Below are 25,117 nucleotides of genomic sequence, written 5' to 3' on the forward strand. Positions count from 1 at the left end.
AAAACAATATTTTGTCTCAATTCTTGTTAATTGTTTAGTTACACTGGGTGATTGGAAAGGACATGTAATATGTAACTTTGCAAGAATTAGCCTGGCTCTCATTACCTGAGCACCAAGGTATTAAAAATGGGACTTCTGCCTCTGTCCTTCTTCCTCTGTTTTCCTGCCACTTTGAAATATTATCCGTTCTGAGCAAGTAATCTGTGCTAGATTCTTGTGCTTCTTAAATGCATATTATTCTCATCCGTTATTGATCGACTACATCTATTATCACATGTAAGCAATGTTAATCCCCTAGTAATTAACACCCTTATTAAAGTAATTTGAACTCAAAGTAGTTTAAGTCTATTACTGGTTTTACTTAATTAAGCTTGTTGGGAATGTTTTACATTGTCCTTTGAGTTTTCAGCTTGGGTTTTTTTTAATATATATACTATGGTTGTGCCTTTTCAATCTACAATTGACAAATTTTTCTTTCAAGTTACATAAATATATATCTGTGGACTAAATATTCAGCATGATTCTCCCTCGTTGTGAAGAGCTCTACACTTTCCTCAAGTTCAATGCGTGTAAGATTTATGCATCACTGTGAGTGTATACCATTCCCTAGTGTATTATATGAGTACGGTCTGAACGGCATTTGTGGGGTCCATGTCTTCTATGCTTCTATCCTGTTGCTGCATAAAACAAAACAGCAACGATGCATCAGAGGGTTGCTAATGAGGAATTAAGGAGCTCTCTCTTTAAACCCCAGCTTGGCAGTGTTCATTAAAAATTACCTTTTTATTTCTAATAAAAATGACAACTTTTTTGGCATCACTGAGGCTAGGAAAATTTCTTTTGGATTGTTTTTTCTAACCACAGCTTGGATCTCTGATATGACTAACAAAAATATGGTGGTTCAAAATTTCTGTAAAGCAAATAAATCAATTAAAAAAATTAAATTGTGTTGTATGTCTGTTGCGTGCTCCTCCCTCAAGGGCAAAGTGCTGACCTGACCCACACCTACAAATCTCAGGTGCACTGACTGATTGGCACCTCGGATCTAGGACTGAAAGTTGAAAATTAACTTCTCATTCTTGTTTCTTTGGATGTGCCAACAAACTGCAGAATGAACCGTGCTGCATTTTGGGGGAAGTGCATACAAAAATGGTCTAGACATGTGCACTTCTTCCCAAGTGCAGTACGGGGCACATAATACTTAATACTGAAACTACGGGTATATCTACATTGCAATAAAACATCGATGGCTGGCTAGTATCAGCTGACTTGGGCTAGCTGGGCTCAAGCTGTGGGGCTATAAGGTTGCAGTGTAGACATTTGGGCTTGAATTGGAGCCAACCAGACACTCTGGTATCCCAGAGCCTGGGTTCCAGCCTCAGCCTGAAGTCTACACTGCTATCTTATAGCCTAGCAGCCTGAGTCCCACGAGCTTGAGTCAGCTGACACGGACCAGACTGCAAAGTAGACTGCAGAGCAGCACCTCATGCTCTGAACGAGGGCATGTAGGGAGGTGCGAGCCCACCATCACTCATTCCCTTCTCAACTGCAAAGCCAAACTTCACAGCAGGTGGGAATAAGCGGGGGGAGGTGGAGCATCACAGGGACAAAACATCTCGAAGATCTCAAGTTACTGTAAGGGAAGTAACCTCTACTTCTTCATGAATATGTCCCGATGGGTTCTCCACTGTAGGAGACTCTGAAGCAGTAACTCAGCGAGGAGCTGGGTGCTGAGGAGGTAAATCCAGGACACTTTTAAGGACTGTATCACCAAAAGCAGTGTCATCTCCAGGAGCAGGAAAGACGCTGGAATGTTTGGGAAGATATGGACAGAAGACCAAGTAGCAATCCTGCAGATTTCTGTTATGGGAACATCCTTCAGTACAGCTACAGATGTGGACTGAGCTCTAGCGGAATGTGTTGTTAATCTGTGAGGAGGCCGCAACCCAGCATTTTCATAACAGGTCAAGATGAAACCCAACCCAGCTGAACAGTCTTAGTGTGGAAATTGGCTGGCTCTTCATCTTATTTGCAGTTGATACAAATAGCTTGGGAGAGGCCCAGAATGATTTAGTCCTGTCCAAATAGAAGGCAAGAACCCTTCTGAGATCCAGTGAATGCAGGCTTTGATTCTTCTCTGCAGGCATGAGGTTTTGGGTAGAAAATTGGTAGGTGAATTTCCTGGTTAATATTATGTTCTGAGGAGACCTATAGGCGGAAGCGAGAATGGGGACATAGCATGACTATCTGTGTAGAAGGTGCTGTATGGTTGGTCTGCCATGAACAATCATAGCTCCCTCTTTTGCTTTGCTGAGGTAATGGCAATTAGGAATGAAATTTTGAGGGAGAAGTGGAGGAGGGAGCAGGTCACCACCAGTTTAAACGGAGGGTGTTTAAAGCCAGGTTGATGTTCCACTGCAGGGGCTGGTTGTTGAACAGGAGTAAACAAGTTGTATAGGCCCTTAAGAAATCTGGTTGCTGTGCAGTGGGCAAAGACTGAGAAGCCCTGGATGGGTGAGTGGAAGGCTGTGATGGTGGCAAGATGTACTCCGATAGAGCTCATTGAGAGAGTCTCTGTTTTTAATTCCAATAGGTACTCCATGATCTTGGATAGCGGAACTCCCAAGAATTGAGAAGATGGGAGGGAGCACTATGATTGGAAGTGCTTCTACTTTTGGAGGTAAGTCTTGCAAGTATTGGGCTTTTACTGGATAAACTGACTAAACTCTATCCAAAAGGTCAATTCCATGCTTGAGGGAGACTGCGAAACCAGTCTCTGAGATTCAGAGAGCAGGATTTTGTGATGGATGAGGGACCCTGAGTTCTGCCTCAATAGGTCATTTGTGATAGGAAGTCTGAGGGGTGTTACCTCCGAGAGGTGGATAAGGTTTGAGTACCACACCTGCCTTGGCCTAGCAGGTGTTATGAAGCTAGCTCTCACTCCTTCTCGGTGCAGCTTAAGAAAGGTCTAGAGGGTTAACAGTATAGGTGGGCAAGCAAAAAGAAGGGTACAGGGCCCTGATGTTATCAGGGCATCCCCCAGAGAGTTTTGGTTGTAACCTCCCTTGGAGTGGAGCATTTCATTTTGTTTGGAGTGGCAAAGAGGTATACTCCAGTATACCCAGGTCTGGCAGATGCTATGGAAGAAAGAGTCTTTGAGCGCCCATTCATGATCTTGCCAGAAGTGTCAGGGAGTCTGCAATTGTATTATGGAGGCCTGGTAGGCATATTGCTAATATTTCTATCTGATGGGAGATGCAACAGTTCCACAGCCTAAGCAACTCTTCACGTAAGGACTGGGATCTTGCTCTAACCTGGTGGTTGATGTGATACATTGCTGTCCAGTATTACTCTGAGTGACCTTGCGTGGTGTGAAGGAAATGTTGGTAAGCATATTGTACTGTTCTCAGCTCCAGGATAATGCTATGGAGTGCTGGTTCCTGTGCCAATCATTTTTCCTGTGCTGTGATTTCCCCATCCTAATAGAGATGTATCTATTTGAGGGTCTTCAAAGGTGCCGGATGCAAACATGGGGTTCCAATACAGACCTTCCATGGGTCCTTCCACCACATAAGACAGTCCAACACCTTTTTTAGGCACTGATGTGTTTGGAGAGGCTGTGTCTGTCTGCGGTATACACTGTTCTTATTCATGTCTGGAGGCATCTAAGGTACATCTCTGTGTGGGGAGTCAAACGTGCAGGCTGACATGTGTCCCAAGACCTGTAGACATGTCCTCACTGGGGTTTATGGGCTGCATTGTAATGCTGACATTAATGAGGTTGGACAGAATGGAGAATCTCTCCTTGGGTAGGCTGACTCTTGCTGTTGTGGAGTCTAGAGTAGCTCCTATAAAGTCTATTCTCTGCACTGGAGTTAGTATGGATTTTTTTGTAGCTGATGCAGAGGCCCAGACAATGGAATAGTGCTAATGCTCTGGACGTTGCCGACTGGACGTCTTGGGGAGACCAGCTTCTGAGAAGCCAGTGGTCCATATATGGGAACAGTGAGAGAAACTTGTGAGTACCCCAGAGATGTGGAGAGTCTGAAGCAGAGAACTTGATAGTGATCTGTCCTTATCATGAATCTTAGGAAACATTTGTGGGAGTGGGGGATGGCTACACGAAATTAGGTGTCCTGTAGGTCAAGGGCAATGAACCAGTCTCCTGGATCTACGGACGGAATTATGGTAACTAATGTCACCATTCTGAAGTATTGTGCTAGAACATAGCCATTCAAATTCCTGAGGTCGAAGATTGGTCTCCAGCCTCTGTCTTTCTTGGGAACAAATTAGTATTTGAAATAGAACCTCTTCCAATGAGCTGTGGTGGGACCAGTTCTATTGCTCCCAGAACGAGGACAGAATTAACTTCTTGTTTTAGACCCCTCATGAGAAGGGTCCCGAAAGAGGATTGGGGATGTGGGGATGGATGGGAAGGAGAAACAGAATGGAAGTGGATAGAGTAGCCCACTTTGAAGACCTCCAGTATCCACTTATCTGAAATAAGGTATTCCCTAGACCTAGTAGGTAATGTGATAGTCGGTTTCCAAATGGGAGGTAGTGACACAATACGTGATCTGGTGGAGAGGACTGCTTGATGCCCTTGACCAAGGTGTCAAAAGTGCCTCTTAGAGGGAGAGACTGATTAGGTGGAGACCTCTGTTTCTGTGGTCTGGCCTTTCTCCTAAAGGGCTCCAGAGGCTTAGGGAAAGTATATTGATGGTACTGGAATTATCTCAATCTTGGAGCAGTTTATGAAGCTGAATACAGCAGACAGTAGAACTCTGCATGTCAAGCTGGTCGTTGAAAAGGAACTGAGGGGAGGCAGGCTTAAACCTCCCTTATATGTTCTCTGTCAGAGTGCGGGACGCTGCTCTGTACAGGCCCAGGCCCGCAGACACTACTTTGCAGTCTTCAATTGAGAATGCACAGGCGAGTGCACGCCCGGTGGCGGAGCACCCACCAGAACAAACACTTGAAGAAGAATGAGAAACTTCTTACCGGATAAGTTTCTGTTAGCAGTTTCTCCCCTCATTCATCAATTCTTTCTACCTGTGGAATTCATAGATAGTCCAATATTTCTGGAGGCTCCAGGTGTATGCCCCACCCTTCACCTCAGGCCTTTAGAAGTGTTCTTCCAAAGTTTAGAAACCCTCCAGCAACCGATTATTAGCATTAAGAAAACAACTTGATAGAATATATAAATAACCTAAAGATAGTTATGTGTCCAAGTCTCCCTTTAGACAAAATTTTCAGTATTTACAAATTGTATTCTGATCATTTACCAGACTACCAGGATGGGCTGGATGAGAAGAGAAGCTGCTAATAGAAAGATAATGATCAGATAAAAAATTTCTCATTTGGCTGCAGAGCTTCACTCCTCAATCAATGGCAAATGGTGAGCAGTGATTCACAGAAGAAGGGAGGGGAAGGATGAGCAGAGTTTTAATTATTATTAAAGTACAATAAATAATAGGCAGAAATGGAAATTCACCCCCATACAAAGCAAGAGCTTTATAGTTTAAAGAATTATTTGGGAACCAACCCAGCAGAACTTTCCTACCAGTGGATGCCTCTGCAAAGGAATGGAAACTTATTTTGCAAATTTTCCTCAGATGAGGCTCACACACTTTCTCCCACAATGCCTCTACAGACCTGGTAAAGGCAGCCTTCACTACTTCTTTGTAAATAGTTTCCCAGATGCCTAGTGAGCCATCTCATGCAGGATTTTAACATCTTGCCTGCTGCAACTTCGAGGTTCTAAGGCTTTTGCATTTTGGCTAGAATAAGATGACACACACACGCCATATGCTTGAGATACAACTTTAGAGAGCTAGGAACGCCCATTTATGTCACAGCCTTCCAAAGGGGTGCCAAGGATTGAAACAAAATGATGGGAGGAAAACTATTTCCCTGTAATTGTGGAAAGAACATACCTAGAACAGTAAGGTTTCTGGAGTTATAAGAATAACAACAACACTAGTGTGGTTCTTGCATGGATAGAAGAACTAATTCAACACCCAGCATTGTGAAGGTAATGGCAACTAGACTAGGTCAGGTGTGTCTAATCTGTCATTCTGATTAATCCTGACACATGATGATATGCACAGGGGATCCTGATGCACCTGCATAAAGAACACAACTAGGTCTGGTAGCCAATTTCCTATGGTGCTTGGTTGTCAGACTCCAGTAAACCATCCTGGAAAAACTCTAGTTTAGGTGAAATTACCAGAACTTTGTGGTAACTATTTGTGTTATGGTAGCATCTAGAGGCCAGGACTCCTTTGCATTGGGCATTGTACAAATAAAGACACAGTCCCTACCCCAGAGAGCTTTCTGTTTCACACCAAATATATAATTTGATCAGATCAAAGAACAAAATCTCCTGGCTGAATTCTGTCTGGATACCAAAAAGTATTAGTGAGATTAATGGAAAAACCCTGCTGAACTAAACCTCTCTTCCAATGTCCAGGCTATTAACTATAACCATACCGTTGAGGTCTGGGACCAAGATGGCATCCTTGATTCAGAAGGTCAGGAGGTTCTTTTCAGCTGAGAAGGGGCACTGGTACAAATACTTTGATTGTGGTAATAGCCCGCTAGATGGCCCTAAGAACCTGAAAGGATGCCTGCCTTCTCCCTCAGAATGCCTAGCGCCCATGTCAGAAGTTCAGGAGAGACCTAGTACCACTCAGGACGTTACTGCATGGAAAACGAGGATGAGAGTCTACAGTGCCCCAGCTTGCCATGCAGTAATATCCTGTGTGGACAGTGCTACAGCACAGTGTCCCAGGGTGCCTGATGTACTACTGTTTCAAAGACCAGGATGTAAAAGCATACTATGGAACTTTTAGTATTCTGTAGCAGTGTCCACACAGGACATTACTGTGCAGCTAGCTAAGCTAGTGCGCTGTAGATTCACACCTGGGCTTGCTACAGAGTAACATCCCATGTAGTCACGCCCGAGTCCTTTTGAACATGGGAAGAGATTTTTCACCTGTCTCCCTATAATCCCAAGGTGGTGTGGCTGTGTGGGGAATGGAGCCCTTATGTGCCTCTGTTCTGGGCAGGGACTACCTGAAGTGCTCCTTATACTTCAGTGACACCAGTCTATGGAGAGAGGGAAGGGCAGAGAGACAGAGAAACCCTTGCTACCCACCAGACTCTGAGCCCCTTTCCCTGGCAGAGCAATGATCCTTGACCTGAAAGCCAGACAAGCACAATTCCATTTTATGTAACAGCCTGTGGTAGGACTACACAGGAGTGATAGGTTTCTCTGAATAACCAGACATGCTGCAGGGTGGGGGAGAGTCCATGAGCCTGAAAATCCCCACCTAACAGGCAAAGGAGAAAGGTTTAATAATTATTATTTCCTATTCTTGTCCTTTCAACCTGTTTCCCTTCATTTCTGCCACTCCCTTTCTTTCTTCAAATTACACATGATCCAGCTCATCTGCATTTGGCATCAGGGCTGCTGTTCTATATAAGTCTCCTAAATCCTCATTCAGCAGTGTTGGTTTCCTTTTTTCTCCTCTCCTTCCATTCCCCCACCCTCGGGACTTCAGCCTCCACGTTGATCACCCCATTGGCTCTCACTGACTTTTACTGATCTCCTTGTTTGATTTGCGCCCCCATTCCATGTAGGGGTGATTCCTTGTCTTTAGCCAACAAGTTGCCTACAAAGATAAACAATTCCATGATCTTCACATAACACTTACTTTCACTTACCCCTGACCTTCCCTTAGCTGTTATCATTGTAGTGTAATGTCCAGTCTTAGTACATAAGCTCCTTTGGACAGAGACTGTCTCTTTTTCGTTTTGTAAAATGCTAAGCACACATTACTAGCTATATAAACAACAACAATCAATGTAGATATTTTCATAATTTCTTTTAGCAAGAAGAGTATGCAACCCGTAGTCCACATTTCCTTCCTGCTCCATTCTCACTACCCACTTTTTTTTTTTTACATCCTGTCCTCTGCCTTCTTTTCTTAAAAGAATGACTATACAAATATTTTGCAATGGTATTAAATAAAAAAATTAAAAATCCCCTAAGAACCACTACAAACCTCATCACTTAGCATTCCAAGTTCAAAGCATGTTTCTTTGCCATACCTTCACTAATAAACACACATAGTACAGCATACAAAAGTAAAAAAACATATAAAAAATAAAAGAAAATCCACACACAAAACTTTTTCCCTTGAGAGAGGAAGGCAGAAAGGGAGAATGACAGAACCATGTTCAACACACGCTGGTCACTTAATGCATTGCTGGAAGTTGCTCAGATACCATTGTGATAGAAATGGTAACAGAATCTAAGTAGAGTCGAGTAGAGTGGAATCTAAGTAGAGTGGAAAAAACCTGGTCCTTAAGGAACAAAGTTGTTATTTTTTTGGTGTGGGTGTATGAGGTCATGGTAAGACAATGAGAGCACCACAATCAGGAAGAGGAATGGGACCTGATTGCAGAAAGCTGCTGCTGCTAGGTGCAGCTCTTCTTGATAGCTTTTCTCCTAGAGCTGTGGAGAGGATGTGGGGGAACTGGGCTTGCAATGTGAGGACTGGGACCTGACTGTTCAGAACTATTACTGACAGGGAGAGATAGCGGCTCAGGAGTTGCTAAGAGGAAAGCACTTTCAGTGTGCTCTTTAGAAGCAGCAACCTGCCCAGTCCGCTCCTTGCACCCCACAGTAACCATGAAAGCTTCGTTATCCTCCTGGTTCTTCCAAAGCTGGTTCCTTATAAGTTAGATTTATTTCTTGTGGCTGAGTGTTCCAATACTACATTGCTCTATCCTTGTTAATCTTATACATTGTCCTGATACGACACAGAGGGAGTAAGCTGTTGTTGAAATAACTGGCTTCCATTAGCAAGCATGTGATTGGCAGGATGATAAAGTCTTTTCCATCACAGGTCAGCTACTTTTTAAAAAGAGGGCAATCCTGCTGATCCATCTTTTAGCTACAGTCTCTCACTGAGTCCCAATTCTCCTGCCTTTTAGCTTTGATATGGTTCAAGCTTTCCCCCTTGTATCAGCCCCTACCTGTCATCAACTCCTCTGTACTGAACAGCAAATATCAGGAGTTTGACCTCAGGGCACAGTCCGGGTGGGCAGGTAAAACCTGACCAGTGGACCTACTTCCTTATCTTTCATATCCCACAATTCATGAAGAAGTATCAAATTCAAACTAAAAAACAGAAGCATGACCTTTTATAAGAAGTTTCTGAAAAAGGCTATGTTGCCTTTCTAAGTTTTCTTGAAAAGAACTGTCATCTACCCTATTAAGAGAGAAATGGATGACAAAAAAGGAAGAGAGGGAAAACAGTGTCAAATCCTTACTAAAAGGTAAATGTTGCTCTCTATGAATACCTGAATCCCTATGAGTTTCTCATGAGACACACAAGAAATATAAAAGAAAAAATAAACAAAATATGCTATATAACTATTCTACAGCTAGAGGCTCAATAACAAGCTAATTGCCTAAATTTCTGAAGTTTATAAAATATCTGAAATTTTGTAGATTCCCAGTATGTGCAAAAGACACTCTGTGAAGTATTATACAGCATAAAAAGAATTCTAGACACGTACTGCTAATCCAAGCACAATTTAAATAATCATATATAAGCAGTACCATAAGTATTTATCTAGCATATTCAACAACTGGTACTTAAACATACAAAAATATTATTTATTTCCTATAGTAAATGCACACATACTCGTCCCATGCTCCTGCACAGCTGGAAATTACTTTTTTCCTGAAAGAAATGTAGTCTCTTCAAAGATTTATAGGATTTATGATAATGAAAGTTGCAAAGAAGTTGTGCCACAATGAAATCAATCTTTAAACTTCTCTTCCCTTCAACTAAACTACTTACTGTAGTACAAAGTGGAAGACATTTAATGTCCTACAACACTAGTAATAAGGGAGGATATAAAAATCCAAAAGGATGAAGTCTACTAGTCAGCCCAGGACCTCTAATGTAGAATACCAAAAGGAGAACTATATTTCCACACATCGAATTGCAGTTTCTGAAATTCTTCTTCCACTTCTCTTATCTACAGACATCACATTTCCATTGTATAGCTTTAACACAAGGCTATGGGCCTGATCTTCTGCTCACTTATTCTAGATTTACACCACTGTAACTTCATTGATTGCAAAGGTATCATTAAACCTGTGTAAGTGATCTTAGAATCTGACCCTATACCTTTTAACTTTATCACTGAAAAAGCTGCTCCCCCTCCTCCCTGTTTTTTGCTCATTAGCATGAGAGAGGGGAAGACTATCTGCAAAATGATTTTACAACAGGATTTTCATTTTTTGAGAAGATTTGGATTGCCGTGAGAAAGCTATGCAGAAGCGAAAACACTGTGAACATACAGATAATCTGGCATGGAACCCTTCTTAGATTACCCCTTTTTTCTAGATGACTTTTGTCAAGTGGCAACACTGCTGAATAATGTTGTCAAAGGGCTTGGAGTGCTTAAGTCAATCCCATCTTTATTTGATTAACTATTCATTTCACAGTTCAGGTAACACTTTTACTATATTTGTGAAATAAAAGAAAACAAAAAGTATGATAAATCCTTTTTTTAAAAAAAAGATAATATCAAGTTAAAAAAAACTGAGGAAGATGAATTGTTAGTGATGGACACAGCATAAGAATCTAACGAGAACAGGAAATAGAAGTAATGGGATGAAACAAAGATAAGTAAGATTCAGTCTGGAAAATTTTCCTTATGGTGAGATCTGTGGAACAGTCTTCCCAAGGGAGGAGTTTGGAGCCCATCACTGAAGACATTGAAAATTAAAGTGGACATAGCATTAGAAATCAGTCATCACTAGCTTGGAATATGGCAGCAGTTTAACAGGGTAAAACAATTCTACATAACCGTTTAGGACAGGCAGTAGGGAACAATACTATGTCACACTGAAAATGCAGGATGTAATTCAGTAGGCAGAAGGTAATTGCCTGAAATGGAATCAGGCCAGCACACCGACATGTATACTCTTGCATAAAAAGTGACACGGTATCTAGACATGTAGTGAGGACCTCAATTTAACATTTTATCCACAAGATGGCACCTCTGGTAGCACAGTGCCCCCTAACATCATGCTGGGGAAACAGTTTAATATTAACTCATAGGGAAGAGTCCCACTAATACCACCTAAAATAACTGCTGTTTTTCAACAGCGGTTACACTGAGAAGTCTAAAAACATGAGAGATCATTGAATTGTAACAACTTTGGCACTAATCAAAAGGGGGAAATCAATAGGATAAAAAACCAACTAATGTCTTACTTGTCTGAGGTCGATGAAAGCTAACTGCAGGGTGTCCCCATGGAATCCTGGCACAGGCTCAGAACTAGCGAACACTGTAAGCAAAGTTTAGAAATATTAAGGAGACAGAATTAAAAAAAAACCAAACTAACAGCAACTTCTATTCATTAAAAATGTGGGATACTACAACGGAGTAGACATTAACTATTTTGATAGAAATCAAAGATTATAACTATTAATTCACATTCTCCATCATTTAAAACTCTTATAATCCTTAATTATGATACATTTATCCTACATAAAGTTTAAAACCAGTAATAATACTCCGATCACGTGAGCAGCATACTTTATACTTTTGTCCTGAGGTGACTGATTACCAAAGCATTTTGAAACGATACCGATTCCATGGCCGTCAACGTATTTTTAAACATCTGCTTTTGTCAAGGCATCTGCTCAATAAAAATCTCACCTCTAGTCAAACAGCAATAAAAGGCAGACACTTAGATGGGAGTTAGCTTAATGTGCAGACAACAGGTGGAAAGTTCTAAGCACCATAATCAGAACAGAGGTGGAATGTCTGCTCATGCCTTTTAACAAGTTTTTTGATAATGGAATTTTGCTCTTTAAAAAGCCCAAAGTAGGTTGTCAGAATTGGAAGGCTGAAGTATGTTCAAAAGCAAAAAAAAAAAGGAGGGGGGGAAAATGGGGACATATATTAAAAAACTAGCTGCATTATTTCAGTAAGATGTATGACCATTGATATTTGCTGTTAAAGTGTTTTAAAAATCAGATTTATTTTTAACAACTTATTTTTATTGCAGTTTAAAATAAAGCTAGTGAATTAGGAAAGAAAGCAGGAAAAGGGCACAGCTTACTGAAGATTTTGTCTTTGTAAAATAAAAGTTACAAGGAACTTGAAAATTCATTTAAAAAATTCCACAGTAAGATGCAACATAAATGAACCCACAATTAGGAAAAAGGCAGAGTGGATGATCTAATCTAATTAAAATTGTCCAGTGGAAGGTGATGAATCCTTCAGGAAGGAGAAAGCAACAGTCACGACCAGCAGTGCATCAAGGTGCTAGCCAGACCCACTTCTGCTTCTCCCTTTGCACCCCCTTGTGGAGCTTTTTGGGCACAATGCCCCAGCAGTTCCTTCCCTTGCTCTCAGGAGCACTACATGGGTTGAAGCCCTCCACAGAATTTCCAGCAGGAATGGCCATTTTAAGGTGGCTCCTGGATGCAGCAGCTGCACCCATTGCCACCAGGGGCAAGTTGATCCCTCTTTGTCTTTTTATGGAGCTAGTACTTTGGGGGCACATGACCCCAGCAGCGCACCTCACCCCCCCGCCCCAACAACACTGGAGGAGGGGGAAAAGCCCAGGTGCCCCAATGAATCATCAGTTCCAGACACTCTGTACTCTTTGTGGGGTGGTGAGATTGACTTTTGGATGCAGGAGGTATGGGAAAGGGGAATAACTGAATGCTTAGACCCTGGTGGCATTATACCAAACCTAGACCACAGGGACATCAGAGCATACACTTCATATTCGATCAACAGAATTTCTACCATCTTGCACCTGACAGCTGCAGGGACCCAACCTAGCCCCTCTGGACAGCAACAGAGCAGGAAAACCATTGGTGCATGGTGTCCTTCCAGTCCCAGTTAGGATAAGTGCCCAAAGAGGAGGGGACCCATCAGCTACAGGAGTTGTGGGGATGACTTATATTTAAAAAAAAGGAACTAATGATACTAAGTAGATTGGAATTTGGGAATAGTCTATTGTATACAGGGTGAAAACCAACCAAGCAAATAACAGGCAGGCAACAAACCGACACTTTCTGGGAGCAGGAATGTTAAGGGAGAGCATAGGCTATGGGTTTGGCACATTTTTCAAAGCTTAAATGATTCAGAGCCAAAAAGTTGTGCACGTTGTAAGGCTATTGGACCACAAGATCTTATTACTCTTCCTTCATCCTTCTTCTATTTCTTGTTACATTCACTTGCTGCATCGTGTCTTTATTTAAGCTCTTTGGGGCAAGGACTGCCTCAACGCTGTCTACGTACATTTTTCTGCATGCACCTTAACATTGCCATTTCCTGACATCTAAGTGCCTTTTTATCTTAACATTCTTGTAATTCAGTTTTTACATATGGAAATTCATATGTTTTAAAAATAGAAAAATGAAGAATTTCTTTCACCATATTTAGCTATTTGCTAGATGTCAGTGGAATGCTCTGTACTGCTCAATATGACCAGTCATCAGAGGCATACATTGCCTCATTCCATACACCCCTTTCTACCCTGTATGGAAAAAGACAGGACTCTAGAAGAGTCCTGTCTCCAGACATTTACACCCACACTTATTGTATAGCAGAAGACAGCAGAAGTCTTCCCCACACACCTTCCCAGCACTGTCTCTGAACTTTCCTAGGTATTTATACATGCACTGAATCCATAAAATGATGGCAGGAAATAAAAGGTCACATTACAAATCCAGTGTGTATGCACAAAGTATATTTTAGAAAGCCATATAACTTTGACATTCACACCCAGTTTCTATCATGTTACCAAAGGCACATTTACAACCTGGAGATTATCTTCCCACCAAATCTCAACCTTTTGCTATGTACCACAGCTGTACTAGAGATGGTTAAACAAAGAAGCATATTGCTAATAATAATAAATCATATATGGGCATGCTTTTTAAAATCTGTTAGCTTTGTGCAAGTCTATTCTTCTCACTCTAGGGTAGGTTCTTACATTCATAAAAATTGGTCTTTGCTGTCTTAAATAGTAAGTAGGGCTCATATGGAACACTAGGTTGTTGTTATTTAACTATTAGTGGTGCATACAGCAACAACTCTATTTAAGGCTCTAGAAGTGTTTCAATTTTAACGGGTCACTTTCTGTTTTTTACCTTCCTGGCTGACATTTAGCAGGTTTGTTCTAAGAATGGGAGTGATTTTTTTATAAGGACATTTGAATACAAATAGTTTAGCTGTTTTCAAGAATGAAGAGAATGATTATATTTGCCTTGTTATACAACAAATCTGCAACTTTTTTAATACAGCATTTTTCATCTGCAGATGTCAAAGCATTTTACAAAAGAAGGTAGGTACCACTGTCTTAATTTTACGGAAGGGAAACTGAAGCGTACAGTAGGTCAGTGGCAGAACTGAAAACAGAACCTAGGTCTCCTGACTCCCGAGTCCAGTGCCCTATCCACCATACCACACTGACTCCCTGGAAGGGTAAAATGTAGGTTTGCAAAGAGGTTAGCTAGAAAATGTTGAAAGTCAAATGAAAGCTGACATACAGAAAGAAGATACTGGTTCAACTAATGGAAAGAAAAAATAATAAATGGCCCCAATCAACCAAACAGCTATGCATACAATTAACTTCAGCATGGAGCAGTCCCATTGAGTTCAATGAGATCAGTCCCATGCATAAAGTTAAGCATGTGTGAAAGTGCTTGCAGTAGTATATACCATACCAATAAAGTGTTTTGTACAAATGGGCAAAATAGAGACTAAAGACTATCCTAACGGGCAACTGTCAACTATAAATGTAGAGTAAGACTATTAGAGGCACAGTTTATTATTTGCATAATAGTAGTGCTCTGGCCCCAGTCAAGGATCAAGGCCCTTCTTGAGGGCATCTAAAAGTGATTGCCAAAGCATCTGAAAAAAATTTAAATAAAATTTTTAGACAATAAAGCAATATCAGAATTTATTAATTTGGACAAATATATTAATTTACAATAAAAATTAGTCTAATTTTCACTAACCAAAGTTTTCATTAAAAAAAAATCTGCATTTTAGACCAGATCCAAGACCAATAGAAATAGAAATGGTAAGTCATATACCATTGTTCATTAACTGTTGGTTAGTGCTGATTGATTAACAGTGACCAACGTATTTAAATCTGATTTCTGAGTTGCTTGTGTTTCCTGTATTAGGAAACATACTATATCAGTGATATAGCTAACATTCTACGCAGAGGGTGGGGAAAGATTCATTGTAGAAGTATTTTTGTAAAAAATAAAGTTTGAAGCATTGGTGGGAGGAGAGCTGTCAAAAATTAAATTTTAAAGAGAAAGTATTAGCTTTTTTTGTTAAACAAACCATATCAAGAAAATATTGCCTGCACACCTACTAGCATAAGAAAATCTCCTCATATTTTCCTGGACTGTGAAACCACACTTCTTCACTACTTCCAACTCTAAATGACAACATATCCTACTATTATCTTCTGTAGGCATTCCATGACTGCCATTTTTTCCAAGGACAGGGACTGTAATTCTGTCAAGCCCAGTTGTCAAATACAGTGCCAAGCTAAAGGGAATTACATTTGATGTGTTCCTGAAGCCCAGTAGTTTCTTATATTGGGGATTTCTTCAGCAACTTGCCATAGAGAACATCTAAGGAAGAGAATTAAATGAGCTGTAGCCTAAAGATATCCGCTCTTTCGGGGCAGTCCGTAAATTACATAATGCAATGGGGGATGGGGCAGGAGGAAAGGTCCTCAATTTTTTGTGTTTGTTTCAGTGTTACAAGGTGCGGATGGGTCTTGAAAATCACTCAAAAATGTGTTATGTAATTTATGGACAGTTTTTTTTATTATGTGTTGTGTGTGGGGTGGGGCCCACAAAATATTCCTGTTTAGGGCTCCCAATGGGCTAGCATCACCTCTGATTATAAATATAATTTTGAAGCCAGAAGGGACCCTAGTTATGGCAAAGGTCAGACAAGTAGATTTTTGTCTGGGTTACCACATTTCCATGATCATTTTATGACGCTAATTAGGTATTTTATACTGCAGAATGTTTTAAGTGGACCAAAAGTAACATCTAGAGTTAAGGTTGTCAGTGTATCCATTCTAAAGGGTTCTGTCTAGATACTGATAAAATGTTGCCATACTTTTATCTTTCAGGAAAAAAATCCTCCATATTTGTTCTCAGCCTGAGAGTGATTTTTTTTTTAATTTGACCAAAAATGATTGAGACATTTTGTATAAGATAGATAGAGAGAAAATTGCAAGATTTGCCATTAAAAAAATCCTCAGGGGTTTGGGAGAGAAACTTGAAATCTGGCAGGGAATTAAGTTGCATATATGCATTATGGTGGCCTGGTAAAAATCTTTGGTTTGGCCAAGTCATAAGAAAATGTACAGTATTTAGTCCATGCACCCTCTTTTTGTTCACAGGTCGCCCAGCACACTAATGGCACTGTTTAACACAAATATGCATTCACTACACAACCCTGCATCATTCAACATCCAGCCCATGCACTTAATGAAGCTTGGGAGCAAAGCAGAAATAATTTGCAATTATGTAATTAAAATATGGATAGTAAAATGTATGCAAAAGGGGGCCAAGTTTTAAGACTGTGCAGACAGCTTCAACTCTGGTATTTTCTGGTGTGAATGTTTTGTTCTTTTAACTAACTTTTGTATATAAAATAAGGATGTACATTTAAATAATAAACCCTAGGGAGTCGCAAACCTTTTAGATTTTATAGGCCAAGTTCAGTGTACAATCCAGGACTCTTTGAATTCCTTCATTCCTCCCAACAATTCTCTCTGTGCCACCGTCCCATCCCCCTCTATTTCAGGGACTCCCTGCAACACTCCCCCGGTCCCCCTACCTCATGCCTGGGCTCTGTGTCTCCCATTCCTCTTCCCCTGACACCATCCCCTATTCTCCCCCACACATATGTGAAAAGAGCTGTGTGCGCCTCCCTTCGCCCTTCTCTTTCCGCTCATACCAGGGTCCCCCATTCTCCCTGCTGTCAGGAGGTCTGCGTGCCTCCATGCCAGGGGACTCTGGGTGCATCCCGTTTCCCTCTTCCCCATGCTCCCTCCTTTCCCTCCATACTAGGGCTCCTGACTCTCCCCCTGCCAGGAATTCTGTGTACTCTCCTTTCCTCCCATACTTCTTATTGCCTCCTTCCCTCCTTTTGCCCCCACACCTCTCTTCTCCTTAATCCCCCATTCCATCTCTTACCAGGGTCCCCCATTCTCTCCTCATGCCAGGGGCTGTGTGTATTTCCCAATTCCCCCACCCCGCATGCCAGGTTTCCCCATCCCCCCTCTCCGATTGGGAGAATGGGCAGAGATGAAATAGGGGTATTGTTATGCTGGAAAGTATTAATTGGTGTCATTAACCAGTTCTTTGATCTACAGACAATGGCAGAGGTGCTGAAGCTGTGGCCGTGCTAAACAAATGGCAACGGATCTGTGTGTCCCCAATTTCTCCCCTCTGGTTTTCCGGTTTTCCCCCAAATCAATAGGGTTCTGCTCATTGATGCCTGGAATGTTTCCTGAAATTTTAGAATTGATTGGACGTGGCGTTCAAATATTATCATGTTACATCCAAACACAGAAATGCCATCAAGTTAAGCTGTAAGGCCTCACAAACTCTGCCAAAAAGTATACAATTATTTTAATTTATATCTTAAGACAAAGAACATCTCTGCTATGCTGAAATTTAGGTTATCTGTAACAGTAAACAGTGATAATACTGAGCCTCTCTGTAATTCTATATTTAACAAAATGCCAGGGTCTACTATTTATTTTATGACAAAAAATCCTTACCTATTAACGATCCCTAAGCATATGCAACCATCACTTCATGTCTGTGACTTGCTCAGTGTACAGGCCTGGAAATTCAACATTTACTTTCAGAGCATAAATGAATGGTTTGCACCTAAGTGACAGAAACTTAAATTTCGGTACATGCTTAAGGTCATAAGTTAACTGAGCACAGCTGTTTCTTCACCTTCATAGCATTGCTTCTTGGATTCTAACTCAAGACAGCAAAGCTGTAAATTAATTTTTAACCCAGAACATGAAGATTTAAGGCCAAATCATGACTCAAAAATCATTTCAGCATCACAGAGCCTTTAGCAGCTTTGCAGCGCTGTTGGACTTCCCAGCTGCTCAACATACCCTGAGGGGACCTTCCCTGAGGCTGTCAACTAGCACTTAAAAGTCACCACCCAACTCTGCCCACTGAACGCGTGACGTCCCTCTCTTCCCCCAAACTGCCATGAAGGATGACCTCAGGTGAGTTAGTGCCAACATGACTTCCCAGGAGAGGGGAGTTCAGCCAGCAGACTGAGTAGGCTATGGAGCAGGAGATGGTCTCCTGCAAAGAAACAATAGGGCTTTGGCTCCTCAACCTCTTACTTGTCTGTATGTGAGGCCACCTGCAAACGGGTTAAATAAAGTGAAATAGGGTCCAAATTACCTCTTCCCCCTAAGGCTGCTGCAACCCTATCCAGGCACAATATGGCAAAAAAGGGGAAGATCTATGAGAGAGTGGTTGGACGGGAATGGCAGCAGGAGCTGATTTGCATTAATCCTCTTATCTCCCAAGAAGTTTCTGCAATTCTATGTCCTTTTATGGACTGGGTGCAAATCCCTTCCATCTCTCTTACACACGAGCCTAACTGCCCTAAGTGTCAGCCAGGCTGATGCACAGGTGGGTTATGAGGCCTGCTAAGCTTTGTGTGCCTCTTTGTGACATTTAATCCTTCATCAGGATGTCGCTCTTTATCTTTTACAAACAATGATATAGCAAAACTCTTTGGCAACTTTCTCGCTATTAGTATTTCTAAATCAGTTACCATTTCATTAAAAAATGCTGATGTCAATATATCCAGAATGGCATGATGTTTTAAATTAAAACTTTATATCCCCTTAAACCACAGACCGTGAGTTCTACAATTATGCCAAGCATAAGCCCAAATTTAAATATATATTTTGACAGACACTGTCCATGGCAAGTCAAATTTTCCCACAAACAGGTCTTTTGCTTCAGGTCTTATTCTATTTTAATAAATATATTTAAATGGTTTTAAATACTGTGGCTCTAAACATACTTTCAGGTATAGTTTTTATTTTCAAAAAGCAATTTTAGTTCCGGTCACCTTAGATAGGAAACATTTCTACTTATATTTAATACTATAAATTACCAAATAATCTTAGCAATGACAGTCGTTTTAGAACATTACATGCATATATATCCGATTATATATTATTAGTGGTGGGCACACATCTAATGTGTTTGTAAGTCAGAAAATCCAAAAGTTTGGATGCTTTTCTGAAGCTTTTTCTGTGTACTTGTGGCTCTCCACCAGAACCAGTGCTCAGTCTCTCCTAGCAATCTCCCTTCCCCAAACAAACTCCTGCTACTCTTACCCACTGCATTGCAGGGAGAGACCCAAACAGCCTGCTACAGTTTGTGAGTTTTATCCTCAGGAGGTGACCCCACTTCCCCTCAGTGTACTCGTATTCTGGCGCAAGCAGGAGGATTTCTCTGTAGCTTTTCTGCAACAGGCCTCAGTGACCCCTCTTAAAGGATAATCAGAAAAAAACCTGGGAAACCCTAAACTTATCCCATTCATACTAGCTGCAGATTACCACAGATATAAAAGACTGCAAAATACTCTTCACATTGTATAATATATACGGAATAAAACAACTACTTCAGTTCCAGTAAAAACACCTGCAAAACCTCCACCCATCCCGTGAATCAAATCCAAAACTTTTAAAATTTTGGGAAAAGTTGATTAAGTTCCGCAACCCCCTCCCCCCAAATTTCTCCTGGAGACAGACCAGTCACAACACGCCTTCTTTAACATTTCTCTTTCTTCTCACACCCTTGTCTCCTTGGAAATGGGAAGGCCTGGCAACATAATTTCTTCTTTTAGCATCAGAGGAACTTCATCTTGAAGCAGCCAGGTAATCTGCTCCTTCTGTTCTCTAGCATCAGGAGCAAGTAACCTCGCTGCTGAGCCCTGCTGATCTGCCTCTTTAAAATGTAAACCAGTATGGATCCTCAAAATGCAATGCAGGATTGTGAAATCTCAGAGCATGCCACAAGAGCTCTTCCTCCATTCCCACAAGAATCACTAGTCCTTGTACTTGTTTTATGACTAACAAAATTTCAGTCTTGAGGGAGGTTAATACAGAATCTTTTTCAAACACTAAATTCACTAACAATTTTTTTAAGGAAACAAATTTTACAGGAAATCAAATTTTTGCTACTGTTCTCTCCATCTCCCGTTTGTGTAATATACTACTTGTAAACCTGAAAGGATAAAAAAAAAGTATCATTAAAATCAGAACAAATGTCTAGATTAGAATGTTGCTAAGAATTAAAATGGCTATTTAGAAGCACTGAACTTTCTGCATTATACCTGAAAACTTTCGAATTCAGAATGCATCTGATATACCCTCCACATCCCTGGGTCAATAAAACATCAAATCCATTTATCAAATACAGTAGGAAGCTACCTGCCATTTGTGAATTATTTGCACATCCCGAGTGCTAATGGAAATGTCACTGTCATAGCCATTAATCCAAAAATGTCAAAGAATAAAGCTGGATGAGGGCGATGAGCAAGAACATAAATCACAGCCAGCACAGCAATGCCTGGAATGCATCTGTGACAGACCTTATGAATGAATCTCCAACAACAAAGCAAGCTCTAGGCAGACTATGGTGCCTACCCTCTTATTTTGCACATTATAAGATGGTATATTTTTTGTAAGATACTTATTCAGCAAACATTACATAAATGCTTATTTAGCTGTAGCTAAACACTTCGAAGCAAATATATTTGATCAAATAGATTTGCAGAGAAATTGTTATACTTTACATTAAAAACATTGCAGAAAGAGTTAAAATTTTACCGACAGTTGTATATAAAAATAAATGCTACAAGGCACCTGGGGTTATCCATTTTAGTTAAGCATGAAAACAGTTTATAAAATTATTACTCCCCCAGTCCCTCACACACACGCAACTTTCGGAAACATTCACATTTTGGTCTGAAATTTTCCATGCTTAGTCTCTGCTATATGCTAAATTATTTTGGGGGGGAAACTTTGAACATTATCCTTTTGGCTAATTTTAAGTTATGGGAAAATTAAAAATCAGACTTCTCACTGTAAAAACACTCTAACCTCATGTTTTTGAGCAGGACGATAGCAAAAAAGCTAGAACTTGTAGAGACACAGTCCTGATTAAAAACAAAATCCTTCAATTGGTTTAGGAAAATGTAAAAAAGAAAGTTATATGTGACTGAGAAGTCACTTAGAGCATTCTCACTAGAGAGATGCTAAGATTATAGTACAGCTTACTGGAACCCTGCCTTCGCTGTGATATCATGGCACACTTTCCCTGTATGACCTGAGGAGGGAGGGGCTGCTGCTGGGAGAATATTCAGGAGGCAGACTATAAAAGTCTCTTTGAAACATATAATGAAATCTAAAAGAAAGGCCAATGAAACCATGGGCTTGGAAGATTATTACAGTTTATTTAATTTCATTTCTAGAAATATAGAAAATGTCAGTTAATTATCCTAGCTGAGTAAAAGTTGAAAAAGGAAAAACATTCCCTCTCAACCTAATAGAGGGCAGAAAACCCACATTCAGGAGTAGATTGTTGGGTTTCAAGCAATGAACAGGTCATTATGTTGTGCAAGTAAAAGTAACATTACATCACTGTTTCAGCCAACCCCATGGCATTTGAGCAATGAGCAATATGGTAGTGGCTCTGGAGTTCCTACTAAATCTGTCTTTATATTCAGGTACAACTTTTTAGAAAGGAAGGGAGTAGGAAGTTAATGTGGTACACATAGTCAATTATGACTTTTACACATACACGCTGAGTCTTATAGTCATAAACCACATAACAATCTGGCTGTAAACAGCATATCCTCAGGAAGGGATGGAGAGGAAGAATTTTTTCAGAGAATTAAATAAAACTCTAACATATTTATACATAGCAAACAAATATGTATTAACTGTATAGGAATTATAGGTAGAGCTGTTAGCAATGCTTGTAGTTAAGGTTGCCCAACACTTTTCATTATTCATTATTGTGCCAGAATCACAATCTGGTCCCTGGTTTCAGAGCGGTCACCGTGTTAGTCTGTATCAGCAAAAACAACAAGGAGTCCTTGTGGCATCTTAGAGACTAACAAATTTATTTGGGCATAAGCTTTCGTGGGCTAGAACCCACTTCAACAGATGCATGGAGTGGAAAATACAGTAGCAGGTATATACCGTACATGAAAAGATAGGAGTTGCCTTAATAAGTGGGGGAGTCAGTGCTAATGAGACAATTCAATTAATAGTAGAATACCAAGGGATACCCTGGCTCCCCCTTGCTTGGGGGAGGGAAGGAGAAGAGGGGCAAATGGGAGTAATTTGTGCCAGCCCTATAGTTGGACCAGATTACCTCCTCTGCACCAGCACATCTGTGCAGGCTGGTGGGGTTTGGGGGTTGACAAAGGCTCTGCCCACCCTCTGTCCTTGCCCACCTATTCCCTGCCTGCCTTTGCAGGGTGGGGATTAGAAACCCAGTGGAGGCCGCCACCCCCTGCAGCCCTGGATACTTGTAAGTCAGTACAGGGAAGTGAAGGAGCACTAAGCAAAACATAGACCTAGAATGCCCTGGAATGCTAGGGTGTGAGCAAGCTATCATGGAGGCACTGTCAGTGCTTTGGAGGCATGACCAGGCCTCTCAGCTTCTTAAATCCAACCACCCTGCCCTTAAACTACGTCTCAAACACATTTCTTTAAGAAGGCAAAGTAAACTGTAGTCTCAGCAACATGACGAATAAGACTGCAATCTTTAAGATCATGCATTACTCACTCAAGCAACTCCATGAACTTGTCTTCTTGTTGTCCACCTTTTAAACTTCTATCACCTTCCCCAAATATACTGGCATCTATTCCTGTTGTTCTTGTCTTAATTTGGGCCTGATCCTGTATAGTCTTTTGTCATTGATTTAATGCAATTACTTGCATGGGTAAGAGTTATTCATGAGGAAGGATTTGCAGGAGAATCCTGACATTGGAGGCTCTTTGTAGAACAAATAATAACAGATTCCCTGACCAAAGTGCCACGTACATCTTTAATGCTACATAAGTACAAAAATAATAAATAATAATAATAATGAAAGAAGCAAGACTATTTTGACTTGGAGGCAGATTATGCAGAGACCTTAGTTAACTCGCCACTTGAGAGAAAAAAGTGAAAGAATTGAAAAATGCCACAAAAGTGCCAGATAAGATACCCTGTGGTGGGCTTTAGGTGAACCCATACTTGAGGGATAGCCCTTAGCCTTTGTTACTACATTAAACTATCATGAGAGTTAATTTGTTGGTAGCATAATCTGTTTAATTTTTTCCCCTCTAACAAAAAAGTAAATTGTTATGCTTCATTTGTTACAGCCAGTTTTGGGGTAAGCAGGGGATGATTGAGATAACGAACAGCAGCACCCTGTGTGTTTTTAACAAATGCAAAATAATACACAATAAAAGAAAAAACAACCTGTAAAGAGAAATAAAATGAAAAACATACCCCAACACAGGACTGGACATGACTTCCCACTCTGGGCATTGCAATCTGCCATTCCAGGTTGCAGCATCACTCAGACTTGGCCCCCCAGCCCCTCTGTCATGACAGAGGGTGGACGGGCCAAACCTGAGTGGTGCTACAATCTTGTGTGCCAGGTCGCAAGGTGACCAGGCCAATCCTGAGCAGCACTGTGACCCCAGGTGCTAGGGGTCCACCATTGCAACACCCAGAAAGGGGAGCTGGGTCCAGTCCCATGGGACAGGAGCCACCACTGTGGGGTGAATGCAAGGCAGCCTTGCTCTGCACCTCTCCCCCCAAACAACATTCAAGGCCTTCCAGTCCCCAGGGTAGTACCCATCCTCCCCAGAGAGCCTCCCCACCCTCCCATCCCCTCAGGACCTCCCATGATAAAATGAAATAAACTGCCCCAAAAATCAAACAAATAATCATAAATTTTTTTTTTACAATCACGGGGCTCTAATAATGAACATAACAAAACACTTTCTAGTAAGGTCTTTCCTTTCAGGAATATGAAATGTATCACAATACAGTTCTGTTTAATCTAACGTATTCTCTTGAATGGTTGGAACTTCCAGTTTACTATATGTAATGGTTCCTTGGGCAACACTTTCAGCCATAATAAATATCACTCTAGACATCATAAAATAGCCTTCAACTTCTGAATCATAAAAGCCATACATAGTACATTTTATTATTGACAGGGTTGGTAGCACCGCCTGTTATTAATATACCTATTATAGACCTTGTTTTCCGTTTATAACTTTGCCAAACTTTTACTGTTTGGGCTAGAATTTTCCAAGTTGAAAAATACCTCAAGTTGATTTTTTTTTTTTTAAAGTTTTAGACAAGATGGTTCTGCCATTTTTGAGAACAAGGCTAGGGAAATAGGTTTTGACATTTAAAAAAGTTGTGATCTTTCCTTTGTAAAGCTCTAGTAACCCCATGCTTTGGGGTAGGTATTTAAAATTTGGCATGGCGGCATGTGCATTTTGATATTTGCATTTTGATATTCCTGTGAAAGTCTGCCCAAATTTAGCCAAGTAATAAGCCTTTGAAAAAAAAAACTCAGTTTGCATGTTCTCTGCAAAGACTTCTTAATAGATTAGCATCCAAAATGTCTAAAGATTCCTTCCTCGGTTGCTTGACAGCTCCTAGTGTTGAGCAGACTGGCATGCAACATCCCTAGAAAGCAACTGGACATTGCTCTAACCCTGCAACTGCTGCTGTCAACTGCTCTGGGCTGGGGTGTAGGCTGACACTGAGAACTGAGAGCAGGGAAACTGTTTCTCCTGTGCTTCCTCCCCCAGGCACCCTGGAGGATGAAGCTGCCTGACTTGAACGCAGAAGAGACAAGAGCCAGATGGTGAGAGAGGAAAAAGACTAGACTGGAACACGGAGCCTAGTGAACACTGGAACTGAGAGGGGGAGGA

At 40.9% G+C, this 25,117-nt stretch overlaps 1 protein-coding gene across 16 annotated transcripts in view; it reads right to left on the reverse strand.

Annotated features, from left to right (window-relative positions):
* EXOC6 (exocyst complex component 6) overlaps positions 1-25,117 on the reverse strand; it is a 175,856-nt gene that overhangs the window by 21,975 nt on the left and 128,764 nt on the right. For 11 of the 16 annotated variants that reach the window (XM_043550685.1, XM_043550683.1, XM_043550682.1 and 8 more), the window contains one exon: positions 11,307-11,380. In XM_043550685.1, coding sequence (XP_043406620.1) covers positions 11,307-11,380 — 74 coding nt within the window. Of the gene's footprint in view, positions 1-10,487; positions 10,796-11,306; positions 11,381-19,952; positions 20,385-25,117 lie in introns of those variants that run through there. The other 5 variants (XR_005226048.2, XR_006292106.1, XM_043550691.1 and 2 more) reach the window with 2 other exon arrangements.

The sequence above is a fragment of the Chelonia mydas genome, chromosome 7 (genome assembly GCF_015237465.2).
Source record: "Chelonia mydas isolate rCheMyd1 chromosome 7, rCheMyd1.pri.v2, whole genome shotgun sequence".
Taxonomy (NCBI): Eukaryota; Metazoa; Chordata; order Testudines; family Cheloniidae; genus Chelonia; species Chelonia mydas.